Source organism: Lucilia sericata, unplaced genomic scaffold, assembly GCF_015586225.1.
Source record: "Lucilia sericata isolate MDLA Ls3-8-SP2 unplaced genomic scaffold, ASM1558622v1 Contig000312F_arrow, whole genome shotgun sequence".
NCBI classification, from domain to species: Eukaryota; Metazoa; Arthropoda; class Insecta; order Diptera; family Calliphoridae; genus Lucilia; species Lucilia sericata.
The window spans coordinates 185,001-211,201 of NW_023994336.1; the positions used below are offsets into that span (position 1 = coordinate 185,001).

The 26,201-nt window shown below is 32.2% G+C and overlaps 3 protein-coding genes across 3 annotated transcripts in view; 1 reads left to right on the forward strand and 2 right to left on the reverse strand.

The window, feature by feature from the left end:
* The window catches only part of LOC119603574 (trehalose-phosphate phosphatase B), a 19,194-nt gene extending 14,833 nt beyond the window's left edge, over positions 1-4,361 (reverse strand). The window contains exon 1 of the mRNA XM_037955622.1: positions 4,194-4,361. Within this exon, the coding sequence (XP_037811550.1) occupies positions 4,194-4,242 (49 nt within the window). The 5' untranslated portion in view covers positions 4,243-4,361. The remainder of the gene's footprint in view (positions 1-4,193) is intronic.
* Positions 4,362-17,328: 12,967 nt separating this feature from the next.
* LOC119603582 (ras-like protein 2) lies at positions 17,329-23,329 on the forward strand. Its single transcript, XM_037955640.1, is given in 6 exon segments — positions 17,329-17,352; positions 21,914-21,934; positions 21,936-22,169; positions 22,244-22,517; positions 22,520-22,554; positions 22,620-23,329. Coding segments are annotated over 6 exon segments (1,005 nt in total). The 3' UTR covers positions 23,037-23,329.
* A 298-nt stretch (positions 23,330-23,627) lies between these two features.
* On the reverse strand, positions 23,628-25,972 carry LOC119603573 (armadillo repeat-containing protein gudu). Its single transcript, XM_037955621.1, has 5 exons — positions 25,395-25,972; positions 25,113-25,335; positions 24,231-25,044; positions 23,954-24,168; positions 23,628-23,893 (listed from the first exon to the last, which is right to left on the reverse strand). Exons 1-5 carry the CDS (start codon positions 25,610-25,612, stop codon positions 23,753-23,755), a joined length of 1,611 nt encoding a protein of 536 aa, XP_037811549.1. The 5' UTR covers positions 25,613-25,972; the 3' UTR covers positions 23,628-23,752.
* Between the last annotated feature and the right edge of the window lie 229 nt (positions 25,973-26,201).

Sequence of the window (26,201 nt, forward strand, 5' to 3'; positions counted from 1 at the left end):
ATAGAAATTTTGTTTTATCACCAACATCTTTATGTACATACATGTGTCTCTACTATTAATGTTTATAAACATAAACATAAATGCATACATATGTATGTGTGAATAATATTTATTTATTAAATGTTTTCAAAAATAAGACAGATTTGGATTATAGTCAAACATAAATATTTTGAAAACTATCTAATTGATAAGAAAAATAAACCAAATTGTTTTGTTTATTTTTGAAACCAAAAAAAATTAAAATTTAATTGTTTATTTTTAATGGTTTGGAATTATATTTATAAAATTAAGACAGCATGACGTCACAAAGATCTTTTGATTTCATCATGCAATCTACACATGTTTGAGCATTGAGTACAATGGGTATAAAACAATACGTTTACGTTTTTCTCGTGAAAAACATTAAAAAAAATGTCTTTAAGTTTGAGCTTGACCTTCCCGAAAGATATTTTTTTTAAATAAAACAACAAAATAAATGCAACAGTTAGTCAGTGGAATGTGTCTTGTAATTTTGTTAAAAAGAAAACAATAACATAAAATGGCCCCAAAAACAAAAGGGGTCATTGATCCTCACTAAAAATTTACTTTATTTTAAAATCCTCTTATTAAAAAAGTGTTGTCTTTTTTAAAATATTCTTGAACGGTTGAAAGTGTGTGTGTGTGTGTGTGCATGTTGAAATAATTATTTATAAATTCTCATAATGTCACGTTAATAATGAATGATTTTTCTTTAAGAAGATCAAATCAAATAAGTTTTCCCTTGTTTAGCCTCCATAATAAATATTATTTTGTTGTTTCTTATTTATGTTTGTTGTTTACTTCAAAATTTTCGGTTTATTTTTTGTCAACAATTTTCCATTTAAGTGTTTCGTGTTGGTTTGATTGTTTACTAGTCTCATGGATGAGCAGCACATGCACATTTCCTGTCATATTTATTGTTTACATTTTATATGTTTATTATGATATAAATATTTACATACTTAAGAAAATAACAAACTATTTATTATTATTACTAAAATCAATAATTATTGAACTATTTTCGTGTTACACTTTTTATTTTCTAAACACTTTAATTAAAGATAATTCAGAAAAATTTAAATTGTTGAAATTTATTTTAATAGTTACCAGAAAGCTATAACAATCTTATCTAAATAGAGGTTAGATTACTATTTCAAGTGAAATAAAAAGTTGCATTTTATTTAAATATTTAAGAAGCACAGCGAATGCATTGCTAACACAACCTAAGTTACATTAACGGAGTTTATAACTAAAATGAGCTTGTAAAATGCAATTAATTAAATAACAATATAATTTATTGCCAACAATACTACATTATTGGGGAATTTTCATTGTCTAACACTTTTATCGTGTATTTTTTACAAACCGGTTATTATTACTTGTTAGTAAGTTGTTTACATCTTATTTTAGGATAAAATATGCAACTAACTTTTAAACCCCAGTATCTCGACTAGAAGCACCTGATAACAATGCAAATCGAAAATTCGAAGTAATGTTTGAAAAACAACGCTTTATAGAATCTAAAATGATTTTCGCAATCATAATCTACTCTATAGTCTAGTCTATAGTCTAGTCTATAGTCTAGTCTCTAGTCTAGTCTATAGTCTAGTCTATAGTCTAGTCTATAATCTAGTCTATAGTCTAGTCTATAGTCTAGTCTATAGTCTAGTCTATAGTCTAGTTATAGTCTAGTCTATAGTCTAGTCTATAGTCTAGTCTATAGTCTAGTCTATAGTCTAGTCTAGTCTAGTCTAGTCTAGTCTATAGTCTAGTCTATAGTCTAGTCTATAGTCTAGTCTATAGTCTAGTCTATAGTCTAGTCTATAGTCTAGTCTATAGTCTAGTCTATAGTCTAGTCTATAGTCTAGTCTATAGTCTAGTCTATAGTCTAGTCTATAGTCTAGTCTATAGTCTAGTCTATAGTCTAGTCTATAGTCTAGTCTATAGTCTAGTCTATAGTCTAGTCTATAGTCTAGTCTATAGTCTAGTCTATAGTCTAGTCTATAGTCTAGTCTATAGTCTAGTCTATAGTCCAGTCTATAGTCTAGTCTATAGTCTAGTCTATAGTCTAGTCTATAGTCTAGTCTATAGTCTAGTCTAGTCTATAGTCTAGTCTAGTCTATAGTCTAGTCTAGTCTATAGTCTAGTCTATAGTCTAGTCTATAGTCTAGTCTATAGTCTAGTCTATAGTCTAGTCTAGTCTATAGTCTAGTCTATAGTCTAGTCTATAGTCTAGTCTATAGTCTAGTCTATAGTCTAGTCTATAGTCTAGTCTATAGTCTAGTCTATAGTCTAGTCTATAGTCTAGTCTATAGTCTAGTCTATAGTCTAGTCTATAGTCTAGTCTATAGTCTAGTCTATAGTCTAGTCTATAGTCTAGTCTATAGTCTAGTCTATAGTCTAGTCTATAGTCTAGTCTATAGTCTAGTCTATAGTCTAGTCTATAGTCTAGTCTAGCTAGTCTATAGTCTAGTCTATAGTCTAGTCTATAGTCTAGTCTATAGTCTAGTCTAGTTAGTCTAGTATAGTCTAGTCTATAGTTAGTCTATAGTCTAGTCTATAGTCTAGTCTATAGTCTAGTCTATAGTCTAGTCTATAGTCTAGTCTATAGTCTAGGTCTATAGTCTAGTCTATAGTCTAGTCTATAGTCTAGTCTATAGTCTAGTCTATAGTCTAGTCTATATCTAGTCTATAGTCTAGTCTATAGTCTAGTCTATAGTCTAGTCTATAGTCTAGTCTATAGTTAGTCTACGTCTAGTCTAAGTCTAGGTCTATAGTCTCGTCTAGTCTAGTCTTAATAGGTCTAGTCTATAGTCTAGTCTATAGTCTAGTCTATAGTCTAGTCTATCGTCTAGTCTATAGTCAGTCTATAGTCTAGTCTATAGTCTAGTCTATAGTCTAGTCTATAGTCTAGTCTATAGGTCTATAGTCTAGTCTATAGTCTAGTCTATAGTCTAGTCTATAGTCTAGTCTATAGTCTAGTCTATAGTCTAGTCTATAGTCTAATCTATAGTCTAGTCTATAGTCTAGTCTATAGTCTAGTCTATAGTCTAGTCTATAGTCTAGTCTATAGTCTAGTCTATAGTCTAGTCTATAGTCTAGTCTATAGTCTAGTCTATAGTCTAGTGTATAGTCTAGTCTATAGTCTAGTCTATAGTCTAGTCTATAGTCTAGTCTATAGTCTAGTCTATAGTCTAGTCTATAGTCTTGTCTATAGTCTAGTCTATAGTCTAGTCTATAGTCTAGTCTATAGTCTAGTCTATAGTCTAGTCTATAGTCTAGTATAGTCTAGTCTATAGTCTAGTCTATAGTCTAGTCTATAGTCTAGTCTATAGTCTAGTCTATAGTCTAGTCTATAGTCTAGTCTATAGTCTAGTCTATAGTCTAGTCTATAGTCTAGTCTATAGTCTAGTCTATAGTCTCGTCTATAGTCTAGTCTATAGTCTAGTCTATAGTCTAGTCTATAGTCTAGTCTAGTCTAGTCTATAGTCTGTCTATAGTCTAGTCTATAGTCTAGCTATTAGTCTAGGCTATTAGTCTAGCTATAGTCTATAGCTATCTATAGCCTACAGTTTAGGAATATAAATAGTCTATTGTCTTGTCTTTACTCTAGTCCTTAGTCCACTCTGCAGTCTCGACTAGTCTGGCAATAGTCTAGCCTGTAATCTAATTTATTGCCTAGTCTATATTGTAGTCCATAGTCTAGCTTGCCGAAATTGCAAAAATCTTTACATTTTACTTTATCATGTAGTTATAACAAACTAACCTTTTAAACAATTCTTTAAAATAATTTATTTCTTAAAATAAATAGGTTTCTGTTTACTTATTGAATGTGTATTAGAATTAAGATGCGTTGTTAACCTTTGATAGGCAAGGGTCAATACTTTCCATTAAGACAATTATAGTATAACAATTTTGCAAAAAAAAGTCGCAATAGCAGATTTGAATGATATGGTTCGAAAAGAGTATAGATTTCAAAATTATATAAATTTCATAAATTTCTTTTAATAAATTCTTTGATTTTATAAAGGTCTACATAAAATATTTAATTATATTTAATAGATTCCCCCTAATATTAATAAATAGCATTGAAATCTATATGCATGTAAATCAACTATGTGTGTTGTGATGTAATTACTATTCTCTACTTTCATGACTTAATTCTAATTACTTACTTAAAACTCTATTTGAAATATTGGCCATTCTAATGAGTTTAAGAGACATTTTTAAAAGCTAAATTTTTTAACACTTTCAATAGAAATAAAAAGATTATTTAAATAAATAACACAGTCGTTTTCACTTAGTAAATCACAAAACAAAGCAAACTGTTAAAACACTGTCAAAAACATATGGTTCACAAATATTGCCATATTTTTGGGTTTTTTGCACAACCAATTAAATAAGAAGGAGTTACCACTGCAACAGCTGGTTTCTGTTATTGTTTTTTTATGAATTTCGGTGTAATATAACTGTCAAATTTAGAAGGTTATAAAATAAGTAATACAAGCTAGACGCTTAGTTTGATAGTTTTATGTTACTTTTAAAAACAAATTGTTTGATTGTTGTTAAGTTGATATATTCTTATTTAAAGGGCTCTGATTTGTTTATTTGTAGAATCATATAGTTTCCTAATGTATACATTAGGGTGAACATTTTCAGGGTAAATGTTATCTATGATGGAGGTCAATGGCAGTAATGAATTTTTTATGATATAACTAATAGTAAATAGTTTCTGGAAGTATGGCATTTTAGGTGAAATTCGAAACATTTACAAAGAGGCAAATTAAATTCGAGTAATAAGAAGGTTAAATAGGTAGAATCAAAAGCAAAGGAGAGTCAAAATATTGAAATTACAACCATTATTTTGGCAGAATACTGAAATCAAAACATTTCTAATGAAGAAGAAAACTTCGATTTTGAAGAGAAACTTCAACTCGCGGAACATTCTGTCTCTGATATTTACGCAAAATTACTTAATAATAAACTAGATATATTCCAGGAATTTAGTACAGTTTCAACAAATACTTCTTGAACTTAACAATTACTTTTAATCACACCACTTAAAAGAATCCTAAGTTTAAGATGAAAGGTTATGCACACATCGGATGTGACATGTCAAACATCATTATAACAAAAAGTAATCCTTACGAAAATTGACACATTATAGCTGATTATCACTGTATATATTATAAGGAATGAAGGTAAACAACTTATGCTTAGTTAATAAACAAAATTTATTCAAGTGTGATAATTTTAATTTACATACATGTGTATAGTATGAGAGTATTATATTAAACACAAACTGTTCACTTGAAATCCGCAAGTGATACCAAGAAATGTTACTACTATGGGAATTATAAAGAATTTGCTAGTATTTTAGGATTTAGCATGAACAGTTTTTGTATAACTTGAATTTTATCTTACAAAGGCCTTAAATTTTTGAATACATACCAAGAAATAACCTTTAATGGGAACGTACATATGTATAATGTAAGGTTAAAATTATGTTCAAAGAAACAAGGAATTTATGAAGGAATGAGTGATGAATTTAATATAAATTTTAACAAGATAAGAAGATTTTCTTAATGATTTGTATTTAATTTATTAAAGTGGATAAAATTAAGCTTTTTCAATATTTAGATACTAATGTCTATGATCTACAATTAAGACTTGACTATAGACTGGTCTAAATGTTTACTAGATTATAGTTTTAAATTAAAACTAAGTCCAATTTATTACCTTGATTTTAGTGTTAAATATAGATTTGACTTTAGACTAAATCTGGACTATAGATTAAACTAGCCTATAGACTAGACTATAGACTAGACTATAGACTAGACTATAGACTAGACTATAGACTAGACTATAGACTAGACTATAGACTAGACTATAGACTAGACTATAGACTAGACTATAGACTAGACTATAGACTAGACTATAGACTAGACTATAGACTAGACTATAGACTAGACTATAGACTAGACTATAGACTAGACTATAGACTAGACTATAGACTAGACTATAGACTAGACTATAGACTAGACTATAGACTAGACTATAGACTAGACTATAGACTAGACTATAGACTAGACTATAGACTAGACTATAAACTAGCCTATAGACTAGACTATAGACTAGACTATAGACTAGACTATAGACTAGACTATAGACTAGACTATAGACTAGACTATAGACTAGACTATAGACTAGATTATAGACTAGACTATAGACTAGACTATAGACTAGACTATAGACTAGACTATAGACTAGACTATAGACTAGACTATAGATTAGACTATAGACTAGACTATAGACTAGACTATAGACTAGACTATAGACTAGACTATAGACTAGACTATAGACTAGACTATAGACTAGACTATAGACTAGACTATAGACTAGACTATAGACTAGACTATAGACTAGACTATAGACTAGACTATAGACTAGAATATAGACTAGACTATAGACTAGACTATAGACTAGACTATAGACTAGAATAGACTAGACTATAGACTAGACTATAGACTAGACTATAGACTAGACTATAGACTAGACTATAGACTAGACTATAGACTAGACTATAGACTAGACTATAGACTAGACTATAGACTAGACTAGACTAGACTATAGACTAGACTATAGACTAGACTATAGACTAGACTATAGACTAGACTATAGACTAGACTATAGACTAGACTATAGACTAGACTATAGACTAGACTATAGACTAGACTATAGACTAGACTATAGACTAGACTATAGACTAGACTATAGACTAGACTATAGACTAGACTATAGACTAGACTATACTAGACTATAGACTAGACTACGGACTAGACTATAGACTAGACTATAGACTAGACTATAGACTAGACTATAGACTAGACTATAGACTAGGCTATAGACTAGACTATAGACTAGACTATAGACTAGACTACGGACTAGACTATAGACTAGACTATAGACTAGACTATAGACTAGACTATAGACTAGACTATAGACTAGACTACGGACTAGACTACGGACTAGACTATAGACTAGACTATAGACTAGACTATAGACTAGACTATAGACTAGACTATAGACTAGACTATAGACTAGACTATAGACTAGACTATAGACTAGACTATAGACTAGACTATAGACTAGACTATAGACTAGACTATAGACTAGACTATAGACTAGACTACGGACTAGACTATAGACTGGACTACGGACTAGACTATAGACTAGACTATAGACTAGACTACGGACTAGACTATAGACTAGACTATAGACTAGACTATAGACTAGACTATAGACTAGACTACGGACTAGACTATAGACTAGACTATAGACTAGACTATAGACTAGACTATAGACTAGACTATAGACTAGACTATAGACTAGACTAGACTAGACTATAGACTAGACTATAGACTAGACTATAGACTAGACTATAGACTAGACTAGACTATAGACTAGACTATAGACTAGACTATAGACTAGACTATAGACTAGACTATAGACTAGACTATAGACTAGACTATAGACTAGACTATAGACTAGACTATAGACTAGACCATAACTAGACTATAGACTAGACTATAGACTAGACTATAGACTAGACTATAGACTAGACTATATACTAGACTATAGACTAGACTATAGACTAGACTACGGACTAGACCATAGACTAGACTACGGACTAGACTATAGACTAGACTATAGACTAGACTATAGACTAGACTATAGACTAGACTATAGACTAGACTATAGACTAGACAATAGACTAGACTATAGACTAGACTATAGACTAGACAATAGACTAGACTATAGACTAGACTATAGACTAGACAATAGACTAGACTATAGACTAGACTATAGACTAGACAATAGACTAGACTATAGACTAGACTATAGACTAGACTATAGACTATACTATAGACTAGACTATAGACTAGACTATAGACTAGACTATAGACTAGACTATAGACTAGACTATAGATTAGACTATAGACTAGACTATAGACTAGACTATAGACTAGACTATAGACTGGACTATAGACTAGACTATAGACTAGACTATAGACTAGACTATAGACTGGACTATAGACTAGACTATAGACTAGACTATAGATGACTATAGACTGGACTATAGACTAGACTATAGACTAGACTATAGACTAGACTATAGACTATACTATAGACTAGACTATAGACTAGACTATAGACTAGACTATAGACTAGACTATAGACTAGACTATAGACTAGACTATAGACTAGACTATAGACTAGACTATAGACTAGACTATAGACTAGACTATAGACTAGACTATAGACTAGACTATAGACTAGACTATAGACTAGACTATAGACTAGACTATAGACTAGACTATAGACTACTATAGACTAGACTATAGACTAGACTATAGACTAGACTATAGACTGGACTATAGACTAGACTATAGACTAGACTATAGACTAGACTATAGACTGGACTATAGACTAGACTATAGACTAGACTATAGATTAGACTATAGACTAGACTATAGACTAGACTATAGACTAGACTATAGACTAGACTATAGACTAGACTATAGACTAGACTATAGACTAGACTATAGACTAGACTATAGACTAGACTATAGACTAGACTATAGATTAGACAATAGACTAGACTATAGACTAGACTATAGACTAGACTATAGACTAGACTATAGACTAGACTATAGACTAGACTTAGACTATACTATAGACTAGACTATAGACTAGACTATAGACTAGACTATAGACTAGACTATAGACTAGACTATAGACTAGACTATAGACTAGACTATAGACTAGACTATAGACTAGACTATAGACTAAGACTATAGACTAGACTATAGACTAGACTATAGACTAGACTATAGACTAGACTATAGACTAGACTATAGACTAGACTATAGACTATACTATAGACTAGCTATAGACTAGACTATAGACTAGACTATAGACTAGACTATAGACTAGACTATAGACTAGACTATAGACTAGACGATAGACTAAACTATAGACTAGACTATAGACTAGACTATAGACTAAACTATAGACTAGACTATAGACTAGACTATAGACTAGACTATAGACTAGACTATAGACTAGACTATAGACTAGACTATAGACTAGACTATAGACTAGACTATAGACTAGACTATAGACTAGACTATAGACTAGACTATAGACTAGACTATAGACTAGACTATAGACTAGACTATAGACTAGACTATAGACTAGACTATAGACTAGACTATAGACTAGACTATAGACTAGACTATAGACTAGACTATAGACTAGACTATAGACTAGACTATAGACTAGACTATAGACTAGACTATAGACTAGACTATAGACTAGACTATAGACAAGACTATAGACTAGACTATAGACTAGACTATAGACTAGACTATAGACTAGACTATAGACTAGACTATAGACTAGACTATAGACTAGACAATAGACTAGACTATAGACTAGACTATAGACTAGACTATAGACTAGACTATAGACTAGACTATAGACTAGACTATAGACTAGACTATAGACTAGACTATAGACTAGACTATAGACTAGACTATAGACTAGACTATAGACTAGACTATAGACTAGACTATAGACTAGACTATAGACTAGACTATAGACTAGACTATAGACTAGACTATAGACTAGACTATAGACTAGACTATAGACTAGACTATAGACTAGACTATAGACTAGACTATAGACTAGACTATAGACTAGACTATAGACTAGACTATAGACTAGACTATAGACTAGACTATAGACTAGACTATAGACTAGACTAGACTATAGACTAGACTATAGACTAGACTATAGACTAGACTATAGACTAGACTATAGACTAGACTATAGACTAGACTATAGACTAGACTATAGACTAGACTATAGACTAGACTATAGACTAGACTATAGACTAGACTATAGACTAGACTATAGACTAGACTATAGACTAGACTATAGACTAGACTATAGACTAGACTATAGACTAGACTATAGACTAGACTATAGACTAGACTATAGACTAGACTATAGACTAGACTATAGACTAGACTATAGACTAGACTATAGACTAGACTATAGACTAGACTATAGACTATACTATAGACTATACTATAGACTAAACTAGACTATAGACTAGACTATAGACTAGACTATAGACTAGACTATAGACTAGGCTATAGACTAGACTATAGACTAGACTATAGACTAGACTATAGACTAGACTATGGACTAGACTATGGACTAGGCTATAGATTAGACTATAAACTAGACTATAGACTAGACTATAAACTAGACTAGACTATAGACTAGCCTAAAGGCCTAACTATTGTTCAGCCTATAGTCTAGTGTATAGTCTTGTGTGTAGTCTGGTCCAATCTATAGTTAGCAGTCGAGATTACAGTCTAATCTACAGTGTACTTAAGAATCTACTGTAGTCGTGTTATAATATGTGGTCATCCAGATTTTGTAATAATCCCTTTTTTCATTCACATACGCTTGTAGCTGTTTATTGTACATAAAATATTTTATGCAAATTATTACAGGAAGATATTTACATACATATACATACATATAGTACAAGGGTATATGTTTACCCCTGTCACAAATGATGGGCAAAATAACTTAAATTTCAACAATAACTTGTTGCTTTTAATGAAAAACTTTGTTGCTGCAACATAAGTAAAACCATCATCCATGTATACTACATACAATACGGTTAGAAATCCTTGTGATTTACCTACTCTACCAATAATAAAACAATAAAAAACCACTTGAGTTTTAACACACAACAAGTGTTCGATGCGTACACATTGACACATTACTAATGTGAAATGTAGGAATAAATAATATACCAACCCACCACCCTCAACTTAGACAAGGGTACTACATACAACAAGTATTCTGTACACATAATTCTATAAGTATCAGTTTGTCATTCCGTTGGAGCACAATATAAAAAAAAATAATGATCTCAATTTATGATACAAATTAAATTTGGAATTATATGAGTTTGCAGCAATAATTTTATGATTTTTTTTCACTTATCCAAGAGATAGCAAAATGTTAACTAAAATAAAACATTTTAGATAAACTATTAATAGCATGTAAAAAATGCCGATCTATTTATGTGGGAGTGTATATTTGATTCGACAATGTTGTAGTCTATAACACAGTTAATTGCATTTTTTTGCGAACACTTTTGTTTTTAACCACGCAACAACATTGGCCCTGAAGCTTTAAAACTAAAATAAAATAAATAATACATTATTGGTACCCATACACATCTACATACCTACATACATGTGTACGTACATTTGCATTCTGTTTGTGGTTTCGGCTATTTCTCTCATACGAGTATTATTGCGATGATTTTAATTCTAGTTACTAGACTTTATTTCGTTATATTAACAAATCTATATATCTATGTATGTGGATTGATGTACATGTTCGTATTATACGATTATTAAGTTGTAGATAAGTTCCGATAGAGGAACTTTCATATGTTTGTATGAGTGTGTGTGTGGGTGGGTGCAGAATATGTAAGTTACCCAGCAAATTTTTAATTTTTTAAGAAATTTTAGAATTTGATAAATGATTTCATCTTGATTTTACTTGAGTTAAAAATAACTCATACCACCTGTAGCTCTATCTTTGTGTTGACTTGATTTTGCTAATTTTATAGTTACGGGTTGTATGAGTGATGTTTAAATATCGTAGTCAGTAGTTATTACTCATACCATCCGAAGAATTTTGAAATTTTTTACGAGAATTCGAAGTGAAAGCTGAAAATGAAAGAAATGTCTTTTGTTCAATTATATAGTTATCACTATAGCAGTTTGAAGCTTTTCTTACATTAATTAGCAATCTTACCGACAGGACTATAACGTACTTATACTATAGTTTTGTGTAGTCTAAAGGCTAGTCTATAGTCTGTACAATAGTCTAGTCTATAGTCTGAACTATAGTCTAGGCTATAATGTAGTCTACAGTCTAGTATATAGTCTAGTCTATAGTCTAGTCTATAGTCTAGTCTATAGTCTAGTCTATAGTCTAGTCTATAGTCTAGTCTATAGTCTAGTCTATAGTCTAGTCTATAGTCTAGTCTATAGTCTAGTCTATAGTCTAGTCTATAGTCTAGTCTATAGTCTAGTCTATAGTCTAGTCTATAGTCTAGTCTATAGTCTAGTCTATAGTCTAGTCTATAGTCTAGTCTATAGTCTAGTGTATAGTCTAGTCTATAGTCTAGTCTATAGTCTAGTCTATAGTCTAGTCTATAGTCTAGTCTATAGTCTAGTCTATAGTCTAGTCTATAGTCTAGTCTATAGTCTAGTCTATAGTCTAGTCTATAGTCTAGTCTATAGTCTAGTCTAGTCTATAGTCTAGTCTATAGTCTAGTCTATAGTCTAGTCTATAGTCTAGTCTATAGTCTAGTCTATAGTCTAGTCTATAGTCTAGTCTATAGTCTAGTCTATAGTCTAGTCTATAGTCTAGTCTATAGTCTAGTCTATAGTCTAGTCTATAGTCTAGTCTATAGTCTAGTCTATAGTCTAGTCTATAGTCTAGTCTATAGTCTAGTCTATAGTCTAGTCTATAGTCTAGTCTATAGTCTAGTCTATAGTCTAGTCTATAGTCTAGTCTATAGTCTAGTCTATAGTCTAGTCTATAGTCTAGTCTATAGTCTAGTCTATAGTCTAGTCTATAGTCTAGTCTATAGTCTAGTCTATAGTCTAGTCTATAGTCTAGTCTATAGTCTAGTCTATAGTCTAGTCTATAGTCTAGTCTATAGTCTAGTCTATAGTCTAGTCTATAGTCTAGTCTATAGTCTAGTCTATAGTCTAGTCTATAGTCTAGTCTATAGTCTAGTCTATAGTCTAGTCTATAGTCTAGTCTATAGTCTAGTCTATAGTCTAGTCTATAGTCTAGTCTATAGTCTAGTCTATAGTCTAGTCTATAGTCTAGTCTATAGTCTAGTCTATAGTCTAGTCTAGTCTAGTCTATAGTCTAGTCTATAGTCTAGTCTATAGTCTAGTCTATAGTCTAGTCTATAGTCTAGTCTAGTCTATAGTCTAGTCTAGTCTAGTCTAGACTAGTCTAATCTAGTCTAGTCTAGTCTAGTCTAGTCTATAGTCTAGTCTAGTCTAGTCTAGTCTAGTCTAGTCTATAGTCTAGTCTATAGTCTAGTCTAGTCTATAGTCTATAGTCTAGTCTAGTCTATAGTCTAGTCTAGTCTATAGTCTAGTCTAGTATATGGTCTAGTCTAGTCTATAGTCTAGTCTAGCCTAGTCTATAGTCTAGTCTATAGTCTAGTCTAGTCTATAGTCTAGTCTATAGTCTAGTCTAGTCTATAGTCTAGTCTATAGTCTAGTCTATAGTCTAGTCTAGTCTATAGTCTAGTCTATAGTCTAGCCTATAGTCTAGTCTATAGTCTAGTCTATAGTCTAGTCTATAGTCTAGTCTATAGTCTAGTCTATAGTCTAGTCTATAGTCTAGTCTATAGTCTAGTCTATAGTCTAGTCTATAGTCTAGTCTATAGTCTAGTCTATAGTCTAGTCTATAGTCTAGTCTATAGTCTAGTCTATAGTCTAGTCTATAGTCTAGTCTATAGTCTAGTCTAGTCTATAGTCTAGTCTAGTCTATAGTCTAGTCTATAGTCTAGTCTATAGTCTAGTCTAGTCTATAGTCTAGTCTATAGTCTAGTCTATAGTCTAGTCTAGTCTATAGTCTAGTCTAGTCTATAGTCTAGTCTAGTCTAGTCTATCTAGTCTAGTCTATAGTCTATAGTCTAGTCTAGTCTATAGTCTAGTCTAGTCTAGTCTAGTCTAGTCTATAGTCTAGTCTAGTCTATAGTCTAGTCTATAGTCTAGTCTATAGTCTAGTCTATAGTCTAGTCTATAGTCTAGTCTATAGTCTAGTCTATAGTTTAGTCTATAGTCTAGTCTATAGTCTAGTCTATAGTCTAGTCTATAGTCTAGTCTATAGTCTAGTCTATAGTCTAGTCTATAGTCTAGTCTATAGTCTAGTCTATAGTCTAGTCTATAGTCTAGTCTATAGTCTAGTCTATAGTCTAGTCTATAGTCTAGTCTATAGTCTAGTCTATAGTCTAGTCTAGTCTATAGTCTAGTCTAGTCTATAGTCTAGTCTAGTCTATAGTCTAGTCTAGTCTATAGTCTAGTCTATAGTCTAGTCTATAGTCTAGTCTATAGTCTAGTCTATAGTCTAGTCTATAGTCTAGTCTATAGTCTAGTCTATAGTCTAGTCTATAGTCTAGTCTATAGTCTAGTCTATAGTATAGTCTATAGTCTAGTCTATAGTCTAGTCTATAGTCTAGTCTATAGTCTAGTCTATAGTCTAGTCTATAGTCTAGTCTATAGTCTAGTCTATAGTATAGTCTATAGTCTAGTCTATAGTCTAGTCTATAGTATAGTCTATAGTCTAGTCTATAGTCTAGTCTATGGTCTAGTCTATAGTCTAGTCTATAGTCTAGTCTATAGTCTAGTCTATAGTCTAGTCTATAGTCGTCTATAGTCTAGTCTATAGTCTAGTCTATAGTCTAGTCTATAGTCTAGTCTATAGTCTAGTCTATAGTCTAGTCTATAGTCTAGTCTATAGTCTAGTCTATAGTCTAGTCTATAGTCTAGTCTATAGTCTAGTCTATAGTCTAGTCTATAGTCTAGTCTATAGTCTAGTCTATAGTCTAGTCTATAGTCTAGTCTATAGTCTAGTCTATAGTCTAGTCTATAGTCTAGTCTATAGTCTAGTCTATAGTCTAGTCTATAGTCTAGTCTATAGTCTAGTCTATAGTCTAGTCTATAGTCTAGTCTATAGTCTAGTCTATAGTCTAGTCTATAGTCTAGTCTATAGTCTAGTCTATAGTCTAGTCTATAGTCTAGTCTATAGTCTAGTCTATAGTCTAGTCTATAGTCTAGTCTATAGTCTAGTCTATAGTCTAGTCTATAGTCTAGTCTATGGTCTAGTCTATAGTCTAGTCTATAGTCTAGTCTATAGTCTAGTCTATAGTCTAGTCTAGTCTATAGTCTAGTCTATAGTCTAGTCTATAGTCTAGTCTATAGTCTAGTCTATAGTCTAGTCTAGTCTAGTCTAGTCTAGTCTATAGTCTAGTCTATAGTCTAGTCTATAGTCTAGTCTATAGTCTAGTCTATAGTCTAGTCTATAGTCTAGTCTATAGTCTAGTCTATAGTCTAGTCTATAGTCTAGTCTATAGTCTAGTCTATAGTCTAGTCTATAGTCTAGTCTATAGTCTAGTCTATAGTCTAGTCTATAGTCTAGTCTATAGTCTAGTCTATAGTCTAGTCTAGTCTATAGTCTAGTCTATAGTCTAGTCTATAGTCTAGTCTAGTCTAGTCTATAGTCTAGTCTATAGTCTAGTCTATAGTCTAGTCTATAGTCTAGTCTATAGTCTAGTCTATAGTCTAGTCTATAGTCTAGTCTATAGTCTAGTCTATAGTCTAGTCTATAGTCTAGTCTATAGTCTAGTCTATAGTCTAGTCTAGTCTATAGTCTAGTCTATAGTCTAGTCTATAGTCTAGTCTAGTCTAGTATAGTCTAGTCTATAGTCTAGTCTATAGTCTAGTCTATAGTCTAGTCTATAGTCTAGTCTATAGTCTAGTCTATAGTCTAGTCTATAGTCTAGTCTATAGTCTAGTCTATAGTCTAGTCTATAGTCTAGTCTATAGTCTAGTCTATAGTCTAGTCTATAGTCTAGTCTATAGTCTAGTCTATAGTCTAGTCTATAGTCTAGTCTATGGTCTAGTCTATAGTCTAGTCTATAGTCTAGTCTAGTCTAGTCTAGTCTATAGTCTAGTCTAGTCTATAGTCTAGTCTAGTCTAGTCTATAGTCTAGTCTATAGTCTAGTCTATAGTCTAGTCTATAGTCTAGTCTATAGTCTAGTCTATAGTCTAGTCTATAGTCTAGTCTATAGTCTAGTCTATAGTCTAGTCTATAGTCTAGTCTATAGTCTAGTCTATAGTCTAGTCTATAGTCTAGTCTATAGTCTAGTCTATAGTCTAGTCTATAGTCTAGTCTATGGTCTAGTCTATAGTCTAGTCTATAGTCTATAGTCTAGTCTATAGTCTAGTCTATAGTCTAGTCTATAGTCTAGTCTATAGTCTAGTCTATAGTCTAGTCTATAGTCTAGTCTATAGTCTAGTCTATAGTCTAGTCTATAGTCTAGTCTATAGTCTAGTCTATAGTCTAGTCTATAGTCTAGTCTATAGTCTAGTCTATAGTCTAGTCTATAGTCTAGTCTATAGTCTAGTCTATAGTCTAGTCTATAGTCTAGTCTATAGTCTAGTCTAGTCTATAGTCTAGTCTATAGTCTAGTCTATAGTCTAGTCTATAGTCTAGTCTATAGTCTAGTCTATAGTCTAGTCTATAGTCTAGTCTATGTCTAGTCTATAGTCTAGTCTATAGTCTAGTCTATAGTCTAGTCTATAGTCTAGTCTATAGTCTAGTCTATAGTCTAGTCTATAGTCTAGTCTATAGTCTAGTCTATAGTCTAGTATAGTCTAGTCTATAGTCTAGTCTATAGTCTAGTCTATAGTCTAGTCTATAGTCTAGTCTATAGTCTAGTCTATAGTCTAGTCTATAGTCTAGTCTATAGTCTAGTCTATAGTCTAGTCTATAGTCTAGTCTATAGTCTAGTCTATAGTCTAGTCTATAGTCTAGTCTATAGTCTAGTCTATAGTCTAGTCTATAGTCTAGTCTATAGTCTAGTCTATAGTCTAGTCTATAGTCTAGTCTATAGTCTAGTCTATAGTCTAGTCTATAGTCTAGTCTATGGTCTAGTCTATAGCGTGGACAATAGTTTTGTCTATAGTAAAAATAGTCTGGACAAATTAGTTAAAACACCTAAAATTATTGTTCACTGGGTTTGCATGGTAGTAGTGTGTTAAGTGGTTGGCCCGACTGTTCGTACGTTGTTGCCTTAACTGTTGTAGATGTTGTTTATTGCTGCTACATCTTTTTTTTTTTGCGTCTGAGTGTTGTTTATATAAACAAAAACGATGATTTATTTAACATTAATCACTAACAAGCATAGCTATTGAACGGAAGATACTTAAGTTTACGCTAACTCTCATTGATACAAATTTTATAACATTAATAATTCGAATTATTTAATAATAATAACGACGTAAACAAAGAACAAGAAAGTGTTACAAATTAATGGATTAAAAAACAAATAGAAATTGATACATAAATAGAAATAAATAAAATTATTAAAAAAAAACAAAACATTAAACTAAATGTGTGATATCATAGAAGACATTGTAAGTTGGGCAAATTGTTATTGACAAAATAAATGATCTATTAGTACATAAAGTGTTTGTGAATTGTGAATGGTGGTTCAATGTTTATATTGAAGTACGTACTTATATATATACATAACTACACACTTGTAAAAAATGTGAAATTTTTGTATAATTACTGGTTTTTTTTTGGATAATTAAAGAAACAACAAAAGATTTTTTTTGATAAAAATTTAAAAATATTATGGAATATAACTTAAAGGGCTTTTTGCAATAACTTGTTAATGTTAAAAAAAAATTAAAAAAAAAAATTATATATTTTTGGTTTAGAAAAGAAAAAGATTAAAATTACCAAAAAAAAATATATATATAAGGCGAAATGGTGTGATTTATCATGTTGCTGCAATAAGGCATTCAATGATTTGTAATTATTAATTTGTTTGAAAATACGAATTCGAGGTGAAAATATTAATATTTAGTGAAAATCTGAATTTATTTTAAATATTTGAATTTCTAGATTTTGAAGTCTATTCAATGTAGAGTCCGATCTATAGTCTGGTTTATTATCTGTACTATAATATGTAGTGAGGTCTATAGTATGGTCTATAGTCTAATCTATAGTCTGGACTATACTTTTGACTATTGTCAAGTTTATAGACGAGTCCATAGTCTGGACTTTAGTCGAGTACATAGTCTGGACTTTAGTCCTGTCTGTAGTCTGGAATGTTTTCTAATCTATAGTCTACTCTATAATCTATGGTCTACTCTATAGTCTGTACTATAGTTTAGTGTATAGTCAGGACTATAGTATAGTCCATAGTTTGTCTAGTCTATAGTCTACTATACTGTCTGGACTATATTCTAGTCTATAGACAGAACTGTAATCTAGTCTATAGTCTGGACAATAGTCTGGACTATAGCCTGAACTATAGTATAGTCTGGATTATTTTCTAGTCTATAGTCCACTATACAATGTGGACTATAGTCTGGACTACTGTATAGTCGTAAGTCTGGTTTATAGTCTATGGTCTGGTTTACAGTCAGGTCTTTTGTCTGGACTATAGTCTGTCTACAGTCTAGTCTATAGTTTGAACTATATTCTAGTCTATAGTCTGGACTATAGTCTGGTCTACAGTCTAGTCTATAGTTTGAACTATATTCTAGTCTATAGTCTGGACTATAGTCTTGTATATTGTCTGGACTATTGTATAGTTATTAGTCTGGTCTGTAGTCTATTTTATAGTCTAGTCTATAATCTGGACTATAGCCTAGTTTATATTCTGGACTATAGACAAGTCTATAGTCTGGACTATAATCAGGCCCATAGCCAGGTCTATAGTCTGGACTAAAATCTAACTACAGTCTGGACTGCAGTCGAATCTCTAGTCAGGACTCTGGACCAGTCTATTCAAATATCTAGTTAAATTTCAAATTTAAAGCGAAAACTCTAAAAAGAAATCGAATTTACTTCTTTAAACTTCTGAATTATTTGGAATTTTTCAGGTATAAACTTTTAGAGTAATTAATAGAAACAATTATTGGATGAGTTTTCTTTTCGTGTACTATTCCAATTACGATTAAACAACTATGAAAGCTTTTGTCTGTCATTATCGTACCTTTTAGGTCCGTTATTTAATTAGAAGACAGGTGCCTTAATTCCCATGACCTTTGCTGTTACATTTCACATATTTATTCGTATTATTTACCTTTAATACACATTTGTTTATTTTATTATTATTGTTTCTTTACTTTTGTTTTGTATTACGTTGCTTTTATGAATATTATCCATATCTAAGTACGTAATATGTACGAAGGTTGGGTACATTAGGATGACCTCGATTAGTATCGAGTCAAAATGAAGTTAGTTGTCGATGTTTTTGATTAAAACATGACTGAAGGGCAGAAGAAATGTAGACTTTTTCCAAGTACAACTAGGTCCATTTATGAAGAAACATTATGACTTGTTTTGATTGCTCTCTTTGATATTTTCCATCCGGACTTTTAAAAAGCTTCTACCAGTGTTCTTCTTATTACCCTAATGTACTCTTGTAAAATGCGACAAATGTTGGCACATTTTGTCACTTTCAAATAATAGACAACCAACGACGATAATGTCTTTTCTTATGAAAACATTCCTGAGGGATTACTAGTGTGTTTTGTTATTAAAATTCCAATGAAACGTTTATGAATATGTATGTTTCGTACGTAAGTATGTAAGAACGATTGTTAAAGCTGAAATAAAAATTGCGCGCACATAAAAATGTCATCGCTTAGATACCTATCTGACAGACAGACGTAACTAAATAACTATGAATTTCGACAAAAAAAAAAAAAAAAAAAAACACTTTACACACTTAAAGTGACAAAAATCACAAAACAATTGACTGTGAGACTTTTTGTTTTCGTTTTGGTCAGGAATATTTATGCGTAATATTTTCTTTTCACTTATTACTTATGTAAGATGTATAAAACTTGATACACACAGCTACTGTTGGTCCTTTAATTGGCATTAAATTTGGAAAATTTGCTACAACAGGTATTTTGGGGAGGATGGTTATCCGGCCGTGACTAAATCTATTTATGAGGGATTTGATAAGAGTGATTGTTATTATTTTTGTTGTTGAAGTGTACAATTGTTTCAGGATGTTTTTGGGAAAATTGTTTTCTTTTCATGAAAAAAATTTTCTTGGAAATATTTTTTTTTAATAATTGGATTTTACGTTAAAGTTCCAAGTGTTATTGAAATTTCGAATTAGTCTAGACTATAGACTAGACTATAGACTAGACTATAGACTAGACCATAGACTAGACTATAGACTAGACTATAGACTAGACTATAGACTAGACTATAGACTAGACTATAGACTAGACTATAGACTAGACTATAGACTAGACTATAGACTAGACTATAGACTAGACTATAGACTAGACTATAGACTAGACTATAGACTAGACTATAGACTAGACTATAGACTAGACTATAGACTAGACTATAGACTAGACTATAGACTAGACTATAGACTAGACTATAGACTAGACTATAGACTAGACTATAGACTAGACTATAGACTAGACTATAGACTAGACTATAGACTAGACTATAGACTAGACTATAGACTAGACTATAGACTAGACAATAGACTAACTATAGACTACACTATAGACTAGACTATAGACTAGACTATAGACTAGACTATAGACTAGACTATAGACTAGACTATAGACTAGACTATAGACTAGACTATAGACTAGACTATAGACTAGACTATAGACTAGACTATAGACTAGACTATAGACTAGACTATAGACTAGACTATAGACTAGACTATAGACTAGACTATAGACTAGACTATAGACTAGACTATAGACTAGACTATAGACTAGACTATAGACTAGACTATAGACTAGACTATAGACTAGACTATAGACTAGACTATAGACTAGACTATAGACTAGACTATAGACTGGACTATAGACTAGACTATAGACTAGACTATAGACTAGACTATAGACTAGACTATAGACTGTACTATAGACTAGACTAGACTATAGACTAGACTATAGACTAGACTATAGACTAGACTATAGACTAGACTATAGACTAGACTATAGACTAGACTATAGACTAGACTATAGACTGGACTATAGACTAGACTATAGACTAGACTATAGACTAGACTATAGACTAGACTATAGACTGGACTATAGACTAGACTAGACTATAGACTAGACTATAGACTAGACTATAGACTAGACTATAGACTAGACTATAGACTGGACTATAGACTAGACTATAGACTGGACTATAGACTAGACTATAGTCCAGATTATAGATGAGACAATAGACTAAACTATACACTAGAGTATAGACTAGACTATAGACTAGACTATAGACTAGACTATAGACTAGACTATAGACTAGACTATAGACTAGACTATAGACTAGACTATAGACTAGACTATAGACTAGACTATAGACTAGACTATAGACTAGACTATAGACTAGACTATAGACTAGACTATAGACTAGACTATAGACTAGACTATAGACTAGACTATAGACTAGACTATAGACTAGACTATAGACTAGACTATAGACTAGACTATAGACTAGACTATAGACTAGACTATAGACTAGACTATAGACTAGACTAGACTAGACTATAGACTAGACTAGACCCTATAGACTAGACCGTAGACTAGACTAAGACTAGACTATAGACTGACTATAGACTAGACTATAGACTAGTAGACTATAGACTAGACTATAGACTAGACTATAGACTAGACTATAGACTAGACTGACTAGGACTAGACTATAGACTAGACTATAGACTAGACTATAGACTAGACTATAGACTAGACTATAGACTAGACTATAGACTAGACTATAGACTAGACTATAGACTAGACTATAGACAGACTATAGACTAGACTATAGACTAGACTATAGACTAGACTATAGACTAGGACTATAGACTAGACTATAGACCAGACTATAGACTAGACTATAGACCAGGACTATAGACTAGACTATAGACTATAGAAACTTTTAATTAAATACCAATTTTTTTTATTACAGTTATCCTGCCCAATGAACACAAACATCGCCAAAATCCTCACTGGCTAAACTTGGTATACATACCAAACCAAAATCCCTAAAAGTTATGGTCCTAGGGCAAAGTGGTGTGGGTAAAACGGCAATGGTAGTGCGTTTCATAACACGACGCTATATCGGAGAATATGATCCCAATTTAGAGAAAATTTATACATTCAATACCTCCTTAGATAATGATTATGTACATTTTGATATTTTGGATGCAACGGGACAACCAAATGTGAGTTCATTGCAAGATTTGCTATAACCTTTGAAATAAATTACTTACTACTTACTTACTTACTACTGTTTCAGGAAGCCGATTGTGTTAATTTGGAATCTAATATACGTTGGGCAGATGCCTTTATACTCATGTATTCCGTAACGGATAAATGTAGTTTTGACGAGTGTAATCGTTTGAAATTTTTAATCAATTACAATAAGCGTAGACGAAAATTGGGTTCCAATAGTAAAGACTGTATGGCAGAGGTGCCGGTTATATTAGTGGGCAACAAAACCGATCAAATAGGCGATAGAATGGTAACACTGGAGGAGGGTCAGCGAAGGTTTAAAGAATTAAGCTGTGCCTGTTTCATGAAATTTCCGTACGAGAAAGTGTGGAACAAGTGGGTGCAACTAAAAATAAAAATCTTATAAGACTAAGCGTTGACTTCTTTTCTTTTTAATTAAGGTACAATCAGTATTTCGAGATGTTTTTCGCTTTTGGCGTGTATTTAGTAAGTTTCCCAAACTAAAACGTTCTACTAGTGATGTACAAAATGAATCCCTAAGTCCCGACTCAGGATGTTCCTTTTACGACACAGCTTATTTGGCTAATGAAACTAGAAGATCATTTTTAGTCATTGGTACTGCGTGTTTAGAAGAGAACGATCATTCCGAATCCACTGATGAGATTAGTTGCAGTAGTTTAAGAAGTTCTAGCAGTGAACTAGAAACACCATTTCGTAGTCGTGCCTCTACCGATGGCACATTATTGTCACGACCTCGAAGATGGCGTTATCCCCCACCGGATTGTCGATTACCTCATACGAATCGTGTAGAGAGACGCATGAGTATTTCTACACGAGGTAGTAATGCTAGTTATTAATTTAAATTTAAACTAAAAAAATAATAATTAAATGCTTTTTTTGTAATTTATACCGAATATATGCAAAGAATTTATTTATGTAATTTAGTAAAATTCATATTTTATATACTAGCTAAATAAATATTTTTTGTGCAAAGTATTTTTTTATACGAGAATGTTGCAAAACTACTGACTAGTATATAGAATATGCTATAGGCGAGACTACAATTGAAACCATAGCCTATAGACAAGTATACTATAGTTCGGACTATGGTCTGAACCACCTATAGTCCAGATTATAGACTTTTGCCCTGTCTATAGACTAGACAATAGTCCAGTTTAGTCTGTAAACTATAGTTCAGACTATAGACTAGGCAAGAATATAGCCCAGACTATTGACAATAGACTAGACTACTGTGCAGGCTATATACTAGTCTATAGACTAATCTGTAGACTAGACTATGATCTAACGTCTGAACTACAGTATAGTCTACATTGACTATAGACTATACTTGAGTGTCGACAATAGACTAAACTATCAACTATACACTAGACTATAAAATAGACTATAGACTAGACTGTAAAATAGACTATAGACTAGACTGTAAAATAGACTACAGACTAAACTATAGTCCAGTCTATAATCTACACTATAGGCCAGACTAAGCACAAACTATAGGACAGCTAAATTAAAATTTTGGTTGGACTCATGTTTTGCACATTTTTTCCCCCCTCCATTAATCTTCATCAATTTTGAGTAAATACTCCTCCGCTCTCAAAGCCAATTCACGTATGTTGCGCAAACAACCAGCAGCCGCCAATTGTAATTCTTTATTGGTAGAACCCACACATTCCAAAAGAAAGGGAACAACACCACTCTATAATTACAAAAATCGTTTCAAAATAATAACTCATAAATATATATTTTTTTTAAATACCTGATGCATAGTAATACAATTTTGTGGATCCATAGATAATTTTTCCAAAGCCATGGCTGTGGTACGATGAACTTCGGGATCATCACTAGTCATATAGGAGACAATGGGAGTAACGGTTCTTAAACGTCCCAATTCCTGGGTATTATTACCAAAAGTAGCACAACTAGCTATAGCAGCAGCCAAATTTTTACGCAATAAATCTTCCGTGGTATTAACTATTATAAACCGAAATTGTTTTTAGTATTAATTGTAGTATTTTTATTATTATTGAGCTTACCTAATCCCGCCAATTTGTATATAACTTTAAGATCGGTTAAAATCGCCAAATTGGTGCTATCTTTTGCTATAGTAGCTATAGCAGCACATACTGCTGATAATACTAAAATATCCTTAGATTTCAATAGACCTACCACCAATTCCATGGCACCCACTAAGCTGCGCACCAATTCCCCCGATTCATTGGCATTTTGAACACAAGGACAAATAGCATAGGCAGCATAAGCTTGGACACGGGTATTAGAATTCTTCAGTAAAGACCATATCAAACGTACAGCATCCAATTCTTCCAATATATGCATACTTTCCATATCTTCGGCACATTCTTTTAAGGCTTTAGCTAGATTTTCCAATAAGGGGGCGTGAGAAGAGTTCAGCAAGGAGACCAAAGCCGGTAAACCATTGGAATTGCGCAAAACATCGCGATTATTTTGAAATCTAACACATTCCGCTATAGCTCCAGCCACATTAGTTAAAACGGTGTCGGATTCATCATTTAGTAAAGAAATCAAATGATTGACTGTGCGCAATTGATCAAACTTTTTAACATTATCTTCCGATATAGCACACATCCAAATGGCTCCAGTGGCTCCTATTAACAAAGGTTTATTGTCGCGTACAGTTTTATCCTTAATAATGGCCACCAAAGGTTCTAAGCCACCAGCTTCACGCACCAAATCCCTAGTAACCTGATCAAACGCGCATTTATATAGAGCTGTACTGCCTTCCATTTTTAAATCCAAATTACTGGAACTTAAATGATTAACTATATCGGCAATCATACCTTCGGTGGTTATGGCCAATTGGAACTTTGGCTGTATAAGAAAATAAAATAAATTTCACTACAATTTGGAAGTTTTATTAAAACTCTCTAGCAATTTACCTGTGAGGCACATTTCTGTATTGTACCCATTATCGGTATGACCACATCTATATGACAAGATTTCAATAAACGTGCCATCAGAGGAACAATACCACTTTTACGCATTAGTTCTTTATTATGTTTAGAATCGGATAAAGACCATAAGGCTTTAGCTCCTGCCAGAGCCATATTAAGTTGTTCGATTTCTTCGCTAGTCAATTCTTCTCGTGGAGTTTGTAAAATACTTAAAAACAGACGCAATTAAAAACAAGTTTAAAGCCCAGAAAGTAAATTTAAACTTACTGCAATTTAACATCTAATAGATCCACCAACTTTGGTATGCCACCACAAGTGCGTACATATTTACGAGCCAATCTAACCTTCGCCACATTAGCCAAAGTCTCAGCGGCTACAGTTTTTAAGTCCTTCATGGAGGAATTCAAAATATCAATGATAAGAGGAATACCATCCAAATCCACTATAGTTTTACGTATATCAATATTTAGAGAAATATCCGCCATGACAGTTAATGCTCCCAGTCGACATTTAGCATCATTACATTCCAATATATTCACCAAAACCTCTAGACCCCCAATATCTTGTATAGCAAATTGATTGATTTGTGTGGTCAAATCGTAATCCTGCAGACAGCATAACGAAACAATTGTAGCCGTCTGATTGCCCGCTTTAATATACTTCACCAACTTCTGTATATTATAGTAATCGGCTGGTATTTCTGCTGCCCTTGCCACATCCTTCCAACGTTCTTCTTCATCAGTTGAGGAATCTATTTCAGTCGAATCGGAATCTTGCACATAAACCGAACTTTTAACATTCGTATGACGTTCCGGACAACTACCACATTTTTGTTGATTTTTTGGTCTTCGAAAGCGTAATTTGTTTTATTTTCCATTTGTGTTCTTCGTTATGGGCTTTTTCAACACTAGTGGCAATTACAGTTTTTAAAGGATCAAAATTAGCTGGATGTATATTAGGCGCATGTTCTTCATTTGCAATACTCGCATGTACATCAGTCATTGTACGAAGAATATTATTCAATTTCCAATAAAATTGTAAACAAAAAATCCAATTACAAAATAGACAGTGACA

Coding starts and splice junctions, on each gene's coding strand:
- LOC119603573 (XM_037955621.1), bottom strand. CDS start 25,612: ATGGCGGATATTTCTCTAAATATTGATATACGTAAAACTATAGTGGAT. Junction 24,169..24,230: donor ATACAAATTGGCGGGATTAG/GTAAGCTCAATA, acceptor GGTTTATAATAG/TTAATACCACGGAAGATTTA. Junction 23,894..23,953: donor ATTGTATTACTATGCATCAG/GTATTTAAAAAA, acceptor TTGTAATTATAG/AGTGGTGTTGTTCCCTTTCT.